The sequence below is a fragment of the Macrobrachium nipponense genome, chromosome 36 (assembly GCF_015104395.2).
Source record: "Macrobrachium nipponense isolate FS-2020 chromosome 36, ASM1510439v2, whole genome shotgun sequence".
In the NCBI taxonomy this organism is placed as follows: Eukaryota; Metazoa; Arthropoda; class Malacostraca; order Decapoda; family Palaemonidae; genus Macrobrachium; species Macrobrachium nipponense.
This window is the reverse complement of record NC_087220.1, coordinates 32,504,073-32,518,520: the sequence shown is the minus strand read 5'-3', so window position 1 is coordinate 32,518,520 and position 14,448 is coordinate 32,504,073. Positions and strand designations below refer to the sequence as shown.

The 14,448-nt window shown below is 41.6% G+C and overlaps 1 protein-coding gene across 1 annotated transcript in view; it reads right to left on the bottom strand.

The window, feature by feature from the left end:
- The window catches only part of LOC135203558 (proteasome subunit alpha type-7-like), a 48,680-nt gene that overhangs the window by 15,217 nt on the left and 19,015 nt on the right, over positions 1-14,448 (bottom strand). Inside the window, exons 2-5 of the mRNA XM_064233298.1 lie at positions 8,963-9,089; positions 7,718-7,820; positions 5,092-5,236; positions 4,753-4,935 (exon numbers count right to left, since the gene is read on the bottom strand). Of these exons, the coding sequence (XP_064089368.1) occupies positions 4,753-4,935; positions 5,092-5,236; positions 7,718-7,820; positions 8,963-9,089 (558 nt within the window). The remainder of the gene's footprint in view (positions 1-4,752; positions 4,936-5,091; positions 5,237-7,717; positions 7,821-8,962; positions 9,090-14,448) is intronic.

The window sequence follows — 14,448 nt, the reverse complement described above, 5'->3', positions numbered from 1 at the left end:
AATTCAGGGGTCTTTACGGTCTTGGAAGACGAAAGTTGTGAGGGAGGAGACCTAGGGGCTGTCGGCTGGAACTTGTCCCCGAATGCTGAACGTAACAGCCTAACAAGAACCTTGTAGTCCGAGACAGCTGAAGGTACCGGCTGTTCTTCCTCTACGGAACTCCCTGGGCTACTAAAAGTTCCCCTTCCTCCCCTAAGAGGAACTGGAGAACGCCTATCAGGAGAGGGAGTACGTCCCGTAGGCTCAATCCTGAATAAAGACTTCCGTTGGTTGGAAGTATCCGCTACAGGTACAGAAGCGGCCGTACGTTGATCTTTAGCGGGCACGGACATCTCCGAAAGAGGATCGTCCTTGCGAAGCCACGTGAACTGTCTTAACAGAAGCTCCCTACGAAAGGAAGCGCGAACTTCCTGACGAGCGGCGCCAAAAGCGTCCTGCTTAGACAAGCGAGCGTCCTGCTTTGCAGTCTCCAAAGCGTCCTGCTTCGCTCGAAAAGCGTCCTGCGGAGCGTCCTCAAAAGCGTCCTGTCTATAACCAGAAGCGTCCTGCTTCGCGCGCCGAGCGTCCTGCCGAGCGTCCTTAAAAGTGTCTTGAAGAGAGCTCAAAGCGTCCTGTCTAGAACGCCGAGCGTCCTGCCGAGCGTCCTCAACCGCTACTTTGCCGAAGAGCGCAAACGGTCCTGGCTTCGAACGCCGAGCGTCCTGACGAGCGTCTTCTCCTGAGAGAGTAAAAGATCTGCTAGGAGAGCGAGAACGTTGACGATCCGGAGGCGGAGAGAGAGACGAGCGAGCTGAGAGAGAATGAGGCCGCTTCGTCCTCTTGACGGGCAGCCGAACGTCCTTCCTACGCTTAGGCTCGACTGCTGCTGGGCAAGTCCTCTGAGCCATCAGCGACGTAATCTGGTCCTGAAGGGACACAAGGATATCCTTCGTAGGTGACGAAGGAGCAAAAGAAGGGGCAGGACTGAGACTGCGAGAAGGCGAGGGGCGAGGGACGCCTCCTTCCTTCTAGCAGCTACAGCTATCTGCCTCTCAGGTGAACACGCCTGTGCGTGGAAACGAACGTCCTCATCGGTAGAAAGCCTTCCTCTCTTCTGAGGAGGAAAGGCGTCATAAGCGTCCTCTGACGAAAGAGGAGACATAGGACGTGAAGCGTCCTCAAAGCGAAAAGTCCTTTTCAAACGGACGCGAGTCTCTCCGAGCGCTCCACCCCTTGCGCGGGGAGGACGCTTCGGAGGACGAAAAGCAATCTTTCAGGATACGCGCTCGTGCGCGCTCCTTGGCAGCCTGGGATTTAGCAACAAGGCCTGCCGAAGGGACGCCAGATCGGTGGGGAGCCCCCGTAACCTCTTGCGGCTTTCGACATACCCACTCCCTGAGTCCTGGGAGTCCGATAGAGTCTAGGCCTAGAGGCATTATGGGGCCGATCTGACGCCCCCTCCACAACACTAGGGGCACTAACGCAAACTTTCACTGGGCCGGTTTCTAGGGCCAAAACTTTAGATTCGAGAGCACGAATAGACTCTAGAATCAGAGAAAGGGTGTTACCTTCTCCAGACACAGCACTGGGGCCCGAAGGCAACAAAAAACAGGATTAGGTTGGGCAAAATCTAACTGGTGTTAGAGGAGGAGAAATGTACTATCCTTACCTTTAGTAGAGCTGCCCTTGGAGGAAGACCTCCTGACTCTATCGCGCTCCAATTTACGCCGATAGGTCTCATACATCCTCCATTTATCATCATCCAAATCCTTACATTCATTGCACCGATCATCAACCACGCAAACATGCCCCCTGCAATCCATACAAACTGTGTGAGGATCAACTGAAGGTTTAAGAAGCCTCACCTTACATTCACTCCTCACACACACTCTGAAACTTCCCGAACTTGATCCAGACATACTGAATCTAGAAAAGCCAATCCAAAATCAAAAACCAATCCACTATTACGCGTGCCAATCCAACAATCCAGAAGTCGATACCAAAAGTCAATCCAGATAATATTAAGCGAGATAATGAAAAAATCCTAGACGGAGGTACTGTAAACAGATGTTTGCAGCACCGGCGACAGAAAAAATATGAATAGAAAATGGGAATGGTTCCTGATATCCGCCGCGGAATGGGTACTACCACCTGACCGCCCCACTACGTGTGCCGCGAATTTTGAAATTCTGTCGGACGTCAGAAATACAGCTATATATATATCTGTCAGGTAAGTTTCATGAACAAAATATTATATAGTCATACTTATTGTTAAAATTAAAATTCACAAGTTGAACTGCAAAAAATTATTATATTTTGATTGTTATGTACATATATTTTTTGTGTTTTACGGAATGTTTGTTTTGAAATAATACCTATTAGTGAACATATGGTATTAATTGTCCCACTATTTTATTATAGGTGATCCCTAATTATCTCACATTCATTTAACAGTATTATATTAATATTTATTTAAATAAACTGTAATTAATAAATAACAATAATGAAAAACATAAAGGGAAAAAATGTTTTTGCTGCAGTAGTGGTGTTTGTTTGATTATGCATCTGACCTCACATTTCCGAAATCTGAAAAATTCCAAAAACCGAAACATCGGAATGTGTGTGTACTGCACATTTTTTTAAACACACACACAATGTCTACACATTTACTGCAAATTACAGTACGTACGTATTTATTCCTGAGAGAGAGAGAGAGAGAGAGAGAGAGAGACGAGAGAGAGAGAAGAGAGAGAGAGAGAGAGAGAATGATTAAGGACTCCAAGGCGTGTTATTTTTACAATTATTTTATTATCTTGGGATTTTGTTTTAATCTTCAGATTTTCTATTCAATTCTCGAGATTAATAAGAAAATTACCGTAAATTGACTAGCATCAGCACACATCTGAATGACTCGGCCATTAGCAGGCTAAACCACCAACCTTATGAACTTGCATGATACATGAGATACATGACAAAACACAAAACCACTGTTTATTGGTGAAAATTAGGGGGTCGCACGATATGGGAGATTGCACGTTATTCGAGTATATACAGTATGTGGGATTTTTTTTAGCCTTTTATTTTAACCGGAACCAAATTTAGCAAGAAATTGCCATTCCCAGTTGGCAACACTGGCCTACTCACGTTTGTTTGTTGTTGTTATGAAATGTGGTGTGCGGCGCGTTCTTTAAATTGTACCCATATAAACGAGTTAATTATGTGGCATCCAAAAGCCCTGATTCTTTTACTCTTATGGGAAAGACGCCTAAAGGTCAGATGAAGATTTTTACGTGGAATATACTAGTATTAACGTGTTGTGACGAAGGGAAGAGATGTTTCGCTGCATACTGTTGGTAGCATTATCGTTATTATATTACTGGATTGCACTGCAAAATCGTTGCCATCTTTTATCAACATAGATTGTTGGTGAGTACCCATATGATTTACATAATTTTGATAGTTCTCTTACCACTCATCCTCTCTTTCCTTGTAAAAAAAAAAAAAAAAGAGGCCCACCATGCGTATGTAGGCTTCTAGCTGTAATCCCTAGGCTAGTAGGCTACATATGTACAGTAGTACATATACATTTATTTTTTAAGGCTAATTTTGTACAATAACTTTAAAACTGTCTTGAATTTAGTTTTAGGTGATAGTTGAAAACATATTTGGTGTTTGAACTAAAGTAGGCAGTTATAAACATTGGAATAGTGGTCTTGGGTGGGTTAACTATTAAAGTAGGCAGTTTTAAGCAATTTTTGAGGGGGGTATCAGGATAACACGGGTATTTACTTATCACGGGGGGGTTCTGGGCCTTATCCCCCGTGAATAACGAGGCCCCACTGTAGCTCGTATTTTGAGCTACATTCCTTTGTCTTCAAATTGCAATATGAATTTGAAGATTCTGTGAAGTAAGAAGGAGATGAGGATACAACACTACTAGTATTGTTAATGCTCTAACTGCTCGTTAGTACGAGAGCTATAAAAACTTCTAAAGGAAGCGTAACTAATTCTATTTTTCTGACTTCCTCAAGAAGGAAGTTGGCTTAAACTTCCCAATGCAATTCCTAACATTTTACTAAGGAACACGTTATTAATGAATAAATATTAAAATTTCCCTTCTTGCAAACTATGTGAGTATCTACCGAAAAGTTCGGTAGTTACACATAAACAATTCTTCGAAATTTTCGAAGCCAAAGTTATTAAAACAAATTAATATGCATATGCCGAACCAAAGACCCAGTACTTCCCTGCAAAAGGTAGCCCAGAAGATCGATGGCGATGAAATCCAAAAATCAAGTCAGGAGGAACTGCAAACGTTGTTTACATTCCAAGCGACAGAGAAAATATGATAGAAAACGGGAATGGTTCCTAATCCTGCCACCCAGGGCAGGACGGTAGATCACCTGACCTACCTGCAGCGTGTGCCGCGAAATTTGAATTTCTGTCGGGGACGACGGAGTCTTAGCTATGTATATATCTGACAGGTAAGTTGATTGTATGAAAACACAACACTGAAGCACCTAAATTTTGTTCCAGTGATGTCATCCTGAAGCTTTACTTCCAAAGATGATGCTAATGTCATATCTACTAATTTTGTAAGATGGATTTCACCTGTGTTAGAAGAACTGAATCTTGTATGTCATAAACCTTATCTTTCCAACAATGATTTTACATAAGGCACAATCACCCAGGATACCCAGTTTTGCCAGACTTGCTGTTGGTGGCAAAAGATAGTTGACGACAGATGAAATGTAGACCAACAATTAAACCTACCTTCATTGGTTCATTTGGTTTCATGATTGCCACTTCTACATTTTTAGCACCTGACTGAACCACTTCCAAAAGGGCACGTACAACAAGCTTTATGGCTCCTTCCTCAGTGGACACAGCGTCATCAGAGTAATGTTTCTCGAGGAACTCTCGCACTGTTTTCGCACTGCGGCCGGTGGCATTAGCCTGAAAGTTTAGGGTTATATTAAATGGTGTTCAGAAATTACTAAAGTACTTATAACTTATTACAATGAGACACAAAATCTCTAAATAATTCTTTTAACATAAAAGACAGAAAATTTACTTTCTTTTTATGAAGAAAAGAAAAGAATGAGAAATCACCTGCCACTCTGTGTATGTTCCAGATGGGTCTGTCAGGTATAAGTGAGGGGTCCCATCCATGTCAAATCCTGCAATAAGGCATGATGTACCGAACGGTCTTCTTCCATTACTCTGAGTATATTTCTGCTTCAGTGTAGCAATATATCTGCAAAATGAAAGGAATGAAGGGCTTTCTCTTGCATGTGTTTTATCAAAATCTGCTGGCAGTTTACAGAATTAACAGTGCTTCCCACATACATGCACATAGAATTATCCCCTGGGAATTCACGGGAGATGTGTACCACAACTACCCGTGAATACCGAAACCCCCTCCAAAAATGCTTATAACTGCCTATTTTAATAGTTCAAACACCAAATATACTTTGAATGTTTATAATCCTCAAACATTTAGTCATGAAAATATGAAGATCCAGAAAGCGCTGTATGAAAAAATCTGCAAACTGGCAAATTTTCTGCTAATAATGTTGATATATATTCCACAGACAAATCTGTGAATAGTAATTGAAACCGGAAATGCTGAACAGTGAATAAACAAGGATTTACATTACTTTTAAAAGTTTTATTGACCTCAACACTTTATGTTGTTACTCATTTATATAAACTGAAGACTGCAAGACTCACCAATACCAGATGTACCAGTAGTAGTCTAAAATTCTACAACCAGCAATGGAGAAAAAATCTCAAAATTTTAATTAAATCTTAGAAAACATTGACATCATCTGATTTAGCATCACGATGTGAATCTGGTTTAGCTCCAAGATGTCACTCTGATTCAGATTTACAATAAAAATTAAATATGAAAAGTATAAGTTCCTTGCAGATTCTTCCTTCAATATCCAAGTAATTTGGCTGAATGTAAAAGGCACAGAACGCAAGCTACCCTAAGACAAAGTCTGAAGAAATATTTTCCTGCATCATAATTTCCAAATGTGAAATGTTATCCAGAAATACTTTATAAAAGGTAACAACTACAAATCGTCAGTTATCTTTGAATGCATCTTGCAGTCTTCTGGTATGTTACACACTAGTCAAACTGAAATGATTACGAATGTGTAGTACATTTTAGACATTGCACTTTTCACAGATTTGAATCATAAAACCCTGACATAAACTGCAATATCATGTAGATGTGGCAGGAACGTTGCCAAATCTTCCTTATACAGGTCAGAAAGGATATAAACAGCTTGAAACTACTGTTCTGCATTTCTAAAAATGAATGTGTAAAATGAGCAAGAGCTGAAATTTTAAGTCGATTATAGGATGGTGATGTATAGTAAAAAATAAAATGGCGATAAATGAATTGATATACATTAAACGGTTTTGATAACGGAGTAGGATAAAAATGATTTTCTAATAATCTAAATGAATTATACAAATGCCCACCATCTAACTCGGACTTACTGTCTGCCCTGTCCCAGAACTGTCTCTTTTGGAAAGCCCATGGGAGGGATAAGTAGGATTTTATGACTGGATTAAAGAACCCCAAACTCTTGAGATGCAAATTAACTGTAATCGGATTATAATTCCAGAAGTAGTCTGGCAATGTAGCTAATGACAAGTCATGTTTGCTTTACTACAAATATAAGTAAACAATAATTTTGATTCTTAATCACTCTTCCTTGGGGACATACTTCTTAAATTGGATGCAAATCTGATAAAATCCTTCATCTTTTCAACAGAACATGCAACACTAAGCACTAGCAGTCCCAAAATTACAAATTGCTAAGGATGGGAAGTCGAAGTGGAATGTCAAAGTGCTGCACAGAATACATTGGCTCTTTACTTCTTTAATTTGTAGAACTGATTTTTTTTAACCTTTTTCCTTTTTTCCAATTCAACTTGGACCCATTTTTATCACATACAGAATGTCTTTTAATGTTTACTGAATTCTTAATAGAACAGTAAAGGAAAACTATAAAATACTCTATTGAAAATATAAAAAATCTTTCACTGTAATCACACATTAAAAACTTGCACTAAAAATAAAGCAGTAGTCTCTTCTTCTTCTTCCTAGCTTAAACCCATTTTTATATGGGGTCGCCATTACGAATGAGTCTTCTCCATCGATTTCTGTCTTGTGCAGTAGTAATATCACAAATAAGAGGGTTGAGTTTGAAAGAAAATCTTTTGAGATATCTCACATCTTGACAATAGACATAATGCAGTGTTAAGTGATTTGCTTGAAATTATGGTGCAACTGGTTCATGAATAATGATTCAAGTCCGGTACCATCTTATAAATAGTTAAATATTTACTCTTTACAATAGTATGGCTGCTATAATTCTTACTAACCAAAATTGGTACAGGAAAACTATATTACTATTAGCTCCTTGCTAGCATCTAACATTTAATCCCCATACGGAGAGATAGTCCCATTTAAGTTCTCTGCAGCATCCCTTCAGCCCCTAGCTACAACCATCATTCCTATTAATGTTACTCCATTCATAATCTCTTTTTTCAACTTACTTTCCACCCACTCCTAACAATGATTCATTGCACAACTGCTTTGAGGTTTTCCTCCTGTTATGCCTTTCAAACTTTTTTTAACAGTAAATTTCATTTTTAGCATTGAATGACCTATTACGTAGGTCCCAATGCTTGGGCTATTAAATTCTCTTACATTTACCTTGTAATATACTCTAGGGTTACTGGATCCTCAACAGTCAACTTGTGTGACTGGCACTCCACACGTGCTCTGTTCACAAGGATACGGGCATCAGCTGTCAACCCTGGAAAAGGAAAATGATTAAATTCAATGCATTCACATTATTTGGGTACAGGCAGTCCCCGGGTTACAACGGGTTCGGCTTACGACGTTCCGAGGTTAAGGCACTTTTCAATTATATTCATCAGAAATTATTTCCAGGGTTACGACGCCTAGAATGCTGATCTGGCACAAGAAATATGACACCAAAAATGCAAAATAATATTTGAAGGTCTTTTTGCTGAAAAATGCAATAAGAATGCAGTTTACATAGTTTTTAATGCACCCAAAGTATTAAAAGTAAGGTTTTCTTAGGATTTTTCATGATGTTCTGGCTTACGACGATTTTCGGCTTACAACGCGTCTCGAGAACGGAACCCCCGTCGTAACCCGGGGACTGCCTGTACACAATAAACCAGGGAAATTGTTTCAAGGTCAGGATTTTTTTCCAATAAAACACTGTTCTAAAAATATTAGTATACAGTGAACTCCACATATTCATGCACTCCAGATTCGGAAAATATCTACCCATTATTTGTGGGATATTTGTGTATTCCCTGTATTTATCTATGAGAATTATCCACAAATTACCATTTTTTTAAAATCAATTTCATCATAAAATTCACTTTTTGTGATAAAACTATTAACAAAAAAAAGACCAGGTATAAGCATTATTAGTGGGGTTTTCTTGAGTTTTAACCAAGAAAACTGGCAGTTTTAAGCATATAAAGGTTTCAACAATTCCTGGATTCTAGCTGGTATTCAAGGGGGGAGGGGGGACGACGACGACACTGTACTATATTAAAAAGTATTGGTACATAATAATAATGTCAGAATGGAAGCTACAAAGAATCTTGTTCCAACAAGTTTTTAACCTAACAGTAAAATTATTACAAAGGACCCGTAGTTCAAAAATTTCGCCAAGCAACATTTCTCAAACCTTGTCACCAAAATGATTTACCTTGCCTTGTAGATGAAAACGCACCAAAATTTATTCATCATACATTATAGATCAAGACACAACAAAATTATTTATCTTCCATTATAGTAGATGAAAACTGAAACAAGTAACACCTAAAGAAGTTGGTAGCAAGGTCAAATTTTCTCTCAATGTACAAAAGCTTAAATCGGTGATATCAGGCAAAGAAAATGCCCCACAGTTCTTACCTGCAAAAGCCAGAAGTACGTGATCGTCGAGTAGACAGATTTTTCTTACAGTTCGTTCTTCTTGTAATTTAGGGACAGATTTCTTCTCCACGCAAAGAACTACAACATCTTTGCCTTTCACACCCACCTGGAAAACTAATCAAGTTACAATCTGTGAGAGAGAGAGAGAGAGAGAGAGAGAGAGAGAGAGAGAGAGAGAGAGAGAGAGATATGACTAGGAGTTTTCGGGATCTGAGAACCTAAGCCTTGCTATAAACAATGTTCAGATAGTACTGAGAATCCTAGATGTCAGGAAATGGTAGCCTAAAAGGTATTTCACAGAATCTTTATTAGTGTTTAAAATACCCAATGCACACAATACCTGTTTAGACATCTTCCTTGAACTTTCAAGAGTAACTTCCATTAACAGCTGCATATCAAGGACTAGTGTGCGATACTCCTTTGCAGAATGTTTCAACATTTGTCACATCACCCAGTATCTAAAATCTCACTGATGGCATTGCTCATGCCCTAACAAACTTCCAAGTCTACACTCCTTAATGTATTTACTTTCTAAACTACCTCTTATTGATTATTTTTGTAGCTTTTCTCATTCTTAACATAGGAACATTCTATACCGTATCCTGTTATAGAGCTTTAGCTAAAGGATGCAAATAAATTACTTTGTACCGCAGCTACCTCCATGTCACACTTGGTCAAGATGCAAAACCTGTCGGTTCCCTTGCTAAGATGTAGCCCAACTGCCTGTAGAGGACTATTTATTTGGGGGCTATGGGATGTTCTCCCTCACAAAACAAGAAATGGCGCAATTGTCAATGTCTTTGGCTGGGCAGAGGAGACTTTTTGATTGGTTTACCTGCTAAAGGTAACAGTTCCACGTAAAAGAGAACTGAAAGCAAGGCAGCAGTTCCACGTAAAAGAGAACTTGAAAGCATGGCAACTAGCAATTTTTTCTCAGACAGACATAGAAGTAAGCTATTACAGTAACACAGACCTCGGGGTAATGAGAACCCTGCTTGTCACACCAAACCAAAAATCTTGCCCACTTTCCATGGTAATGGGCAGTGGTAGAGGACTGGTGGTAACAGCTGCTGCATCAACTATTGAAAAGCCATGCTCTCTGAGTTTATGCTTGATAATGGCCATACATCAAAATTCAGTGACTGGAAGACGAAATAGGTGAAAATGGAGCTACTTCTGAAGACCACTCCATGCTGGAAGAAGTATGAGATAGTCTAAAGTGTGATCTCGGGGCCTGGGAACCACTCTTGCTGTAACCAAAAGGGGGCAGTGGAATAATCTGATGAGACTCTCCACTGCCTAAGCCACTGGATCGGACTGCAGAGAACATTACAATGGCAGTATGACATTCAAACAATTTAACAAAACAGATTCAGCATGGGTTAACTCACACTTTGAAAATTAAAATGTTATTGTCATGATACAATAAAGTTTGTTCATACTTACCTGGCAGATATATATATAGCTGTATTCTCCGACGTCCGACAGAATTTCAAAACTCCCGGCACACGCAGTGGGCGGCAGGTGGTTAGTACCCATTCCTGCCGCTAGGAGGCAGATATCAGGAATCATTCCCATTTTCTATTCAGATTTTTCATACCACTGTCCCCTGAGGGGAGGTGGGTGGGTACTTTAATTATATATATCTGCCAGGTAAGTATGAACAAACTTTATTGTATCATGACAATAACATTTTGTTCATGAAACTTACCTGTCAGATATATATATAGCTGAATCCCACCATTGGAGTGGAAGGGACAGAACAGAAGGATTTAGGAAACACCTCAAGTGCAGATGATTGACATCTTGATTCCTTACCTGTTAGCATAGCTGACTTCTTGATTACTGTCACCGAAGTCTGCTTTTGCTTTACTAGAGTTGCCAACAAGGTAGTGACCTGTGTAGTTGGTGCGCTCTAGATGATCTGTCAACGGGGGCGTGACCACAATGTGACTAGACCATATTGACCATACTGTAAGGGCAACGAAGCTAAAAACCACCACCTGACCTAACCTATCGAAGTTAGTCCCATAACTTCTAGGCTAAAGAAAGGGAAAGCGCCTCAAGCAACTAACCCTTCAACCATAAACCAACACCAAAATTAAAAAGCACACCTACCCCTTTTCCCGCAGGTAATGTGAAGCAAACACAGAGTTGCTTCGCCAAAAAGTAGCGCTAATGATATCATTAAGTGCCATGTTCTTTTGAAATGCCATTGAAGTTGCAACAGCTCTCACTTCATGGGCTTTTATTTTCAAAAGCTTCAGATCACCATCCGAGCAGGACGCATGGGCCTCCCTGATGGTGCTTCGTAAAAAGAATGCCAGTGTATTCTTCGACATAGGAAAGTCGGGTCTCTTAACAGAACACCATAGATTTTCAGAAGGACCCCGACAATCTTTGGTCTTTTGCAAATAAAATTTGAGAGCCCTGACAGGGCACAGGACTCTCTCTGGCTCTTGTCCGATGAACTCTGCTAACCCCTTGATTTCAAAGGTTTTTGGCCAGGGGTTAGATGGGTTCTCATTCTTAGCTAAGAAATTAGGATCCAAGGAGCACACTGCACTGTCTCCTCTGAAACCCACATATTTACTAATTGCTTGAATTTCACTAACCCTTTTTGCCGTAGCAAGAGCAGTTAGGAAAATCGCCTTTCTAGTAGTGTCTCTCAATGAGGCAGCATGCAGAGGTTCAAAGGGAGCTGACATCAAGAACCTTAGAACTACATCAAGATTCCATGATGGGACCTTCGGTTGTAGTACTTTGGTTGTCTCAAACGATCTCAAAAGATCGTGAAGGTCTTTATCATTTGTCAGGTCTAATCCTCTGTGACGGAAGACAGCTGACAGCATACTCTTGTATCCTTTTATTGTGGGCACTGCCAGTTTGTCCACATTTCTCAAATGCAGGAGAAACTCAGCGATTTGGTTCACAGAGGTCGTGGAGGAGGAAATACCTTTCTTCCTACACCATCTCCTGAAGACAGCCCACTTCGACTGATAAACTGCTCGAGAGGAAGCTCTTCTCGTATTGGCAATAGCCTCTGCCACTGATCTTGAAAAACCTCTCGCTCTGGCCAACTTCTTGATAGTCTGAACGCAGTCAGACTCAGAGCGGAGAGGTTTTCCGTGGTACCTCTCGAAGTGGGGCTGTTTGAGAAGATCTACTCTGTCTGGCAGGGTTCTCGGGAAGTCTACCAGAAGAGACATGACCTCCGTGAACCAATCGCTTGAGGGCCAAAAGGGGGCGATCAGAGTCATTCTCGCTCCTGGCGACGCCGCAAACTTCCTTGTTACCTCTCCTAAGAGTTTGAACAGGGGAAAGGCGTAAACGTCCATCCCCGTCCAGTCCCATAGGATGGCATCTACCGCTATTGCTTCCGGGTCGAGAACTGGAGAGCAATAAATCGTAAGCCTCTTCGTTTTCGAGGTTGCGAAGAGGTCGACTAGCGGCCGTCCCCACAACTTCCATAGCTCTTGACAAACCTCTAGATGTAGGGTCCATTCTGTGGGAAGCATCTGATGTTGACGGCTTAAAAGATCCGCTCGAACATTTTGTATTCCTGAAATGAACCTTGTTAGGATCACTATGCTTCGAGCTTTCGCCCATAGAAGGATGTCTCTCGCTATCATGAACAGTGATCAAGAGTGTGTCCCCCCTGCTTTTTGATGTAAGCGAGAGCCGTAGTGTTGTCCGAGTTGATCTGGACAACTCGGCCCACCAATCGTTCTTCGAAGAATTGAAGAGCCAACCGAATGGCCTCCAACTCTTTTAAGTTTTATGTGCCAGGACCTCTGTTCCCCTCTCCAGAGGCCTGACACTTCCTCCTTGCCTAGTGTTGCTCCCCAGCCCACCATGGAGGCGTCTGAGAACAACACTAGGTCGGGGCTCAAAAGGTTGAGGGACAGTCCTTCCAAAAGTATGATCGGATCTTGCCACCACTTCAGATGATCCTTGACCGCTTTTGAGATTACCAAAGTCGAGTCTAGATTCTGTTTGTCTTTCATTTTCTGCCATAAAAAACTGGAGTGGCCTGAGGTGCAACCTCCCCAGGGAAACAAACTTCTCCAGCGAAGAAATGGTTCCCAGCAGACTCATCCATTCCTTCGCCGAGCATGTTTCCTTCCCTAAGAAGGCTGACACTTTCTCTAAGCATTTCTGCTGACGTTCCTTTGATGGAAAAGCTTGAAAAGCCGCTGAATCCATCTGAATCCCCAGATACACGATGGACTGCGTGGGGATCAGATGGACTCTCGTAATTGACTATAAGGCCCAGGGCCTTCGTCAGCTGCAATGTCGTCTGAAAGTCCTCCAGGCACCTTGACTCCGAAGACGACTTGATTAGCCAGTCGTCCAGGTAAAGCGAGACTCTTATCTTCGATAGGTGAAGCCATTTCGCTACATTCCGCATGAGGAAAGTAAAAACCATCGGCGCCGTACTCAGACCGAAGCAAAGAGCCCTGAACTGGAAGACCTGCCCTTTTAAGACGAACCTCAGGAACTTCCTTGATTGAGGATGGATCGGGACGTGGAAATAAGCGTCTTGTAGGTCCAATGACACCATCCAATCCCCTGTCTCAAGGCCTCTAACACAGACTGAGATGTTTCCATCCTGAATTTTTCTTTCTTTACAAAAGATTCAGTCTGCTGACGTCTAGGACAGGTCTCCATCCCCCAGACTGCTTCGGAACCAGGAATACCTGTTGTAGAAGCCTGGGGAATCCAGCATCATGACTTCTTCTACGGCCTTCTTTTCCAACATTTGATCTAGAAGGTCAAGTAAGATCTGTTGCTTCTCTGACTGGTATGCGGGCGACAGGTCTATCGGCTTCGTGCTCAAAGGAGGCACAGAGAGGAAAGGGATCTTGTATCCTCTCTCGATCACATCTAGGGTACAGGTGTCCGCCCCTATCGTCCTCCATGCCTGAGCAAATAAGGTGAGTCTCGCACCTACAGGTGCCTGAAGGGCAGAAATGTCAATTTTTTCCCTTCTTGATAGAAGAGATCTTAACTCTAAAGGACCCCCTTCCTCTCGAAGAACCTCTAGAGGAAGGTGCTCCACGAAAGGGCTTAAATTTCTTCTTGGGTGCTGGAGCTGTTGATGTAGAAGCCTGAGGAGTAGGTCGTCTGGAAGATTGAGTCAAGAGGTCCCTTGTTGCTTTCTCTTGCAAGTTTACCGACAGATCCTTAATCATGGACTACGGAAATAGGTGCGTAGAGAAGGGGGCGAATAATAACTCCGCTTTCTGAGCGGGAGAAACTGCTTTCGCCGCAAAACTACAATAGAGAGCTCTCTTCTTGAGCAAACCTGTAGCAAAATGAGATGCTAACTCATCAGAGCCATCCCTTACTGCTCTATCCATACAAGCTAATACACTCGAAAGCTCTTCCAACGAAATTGAGTCTTGACTCCTCGATTGTACATCCAAGGCCCAGAGGCACCAATCTAAAACGTTAAACACTTC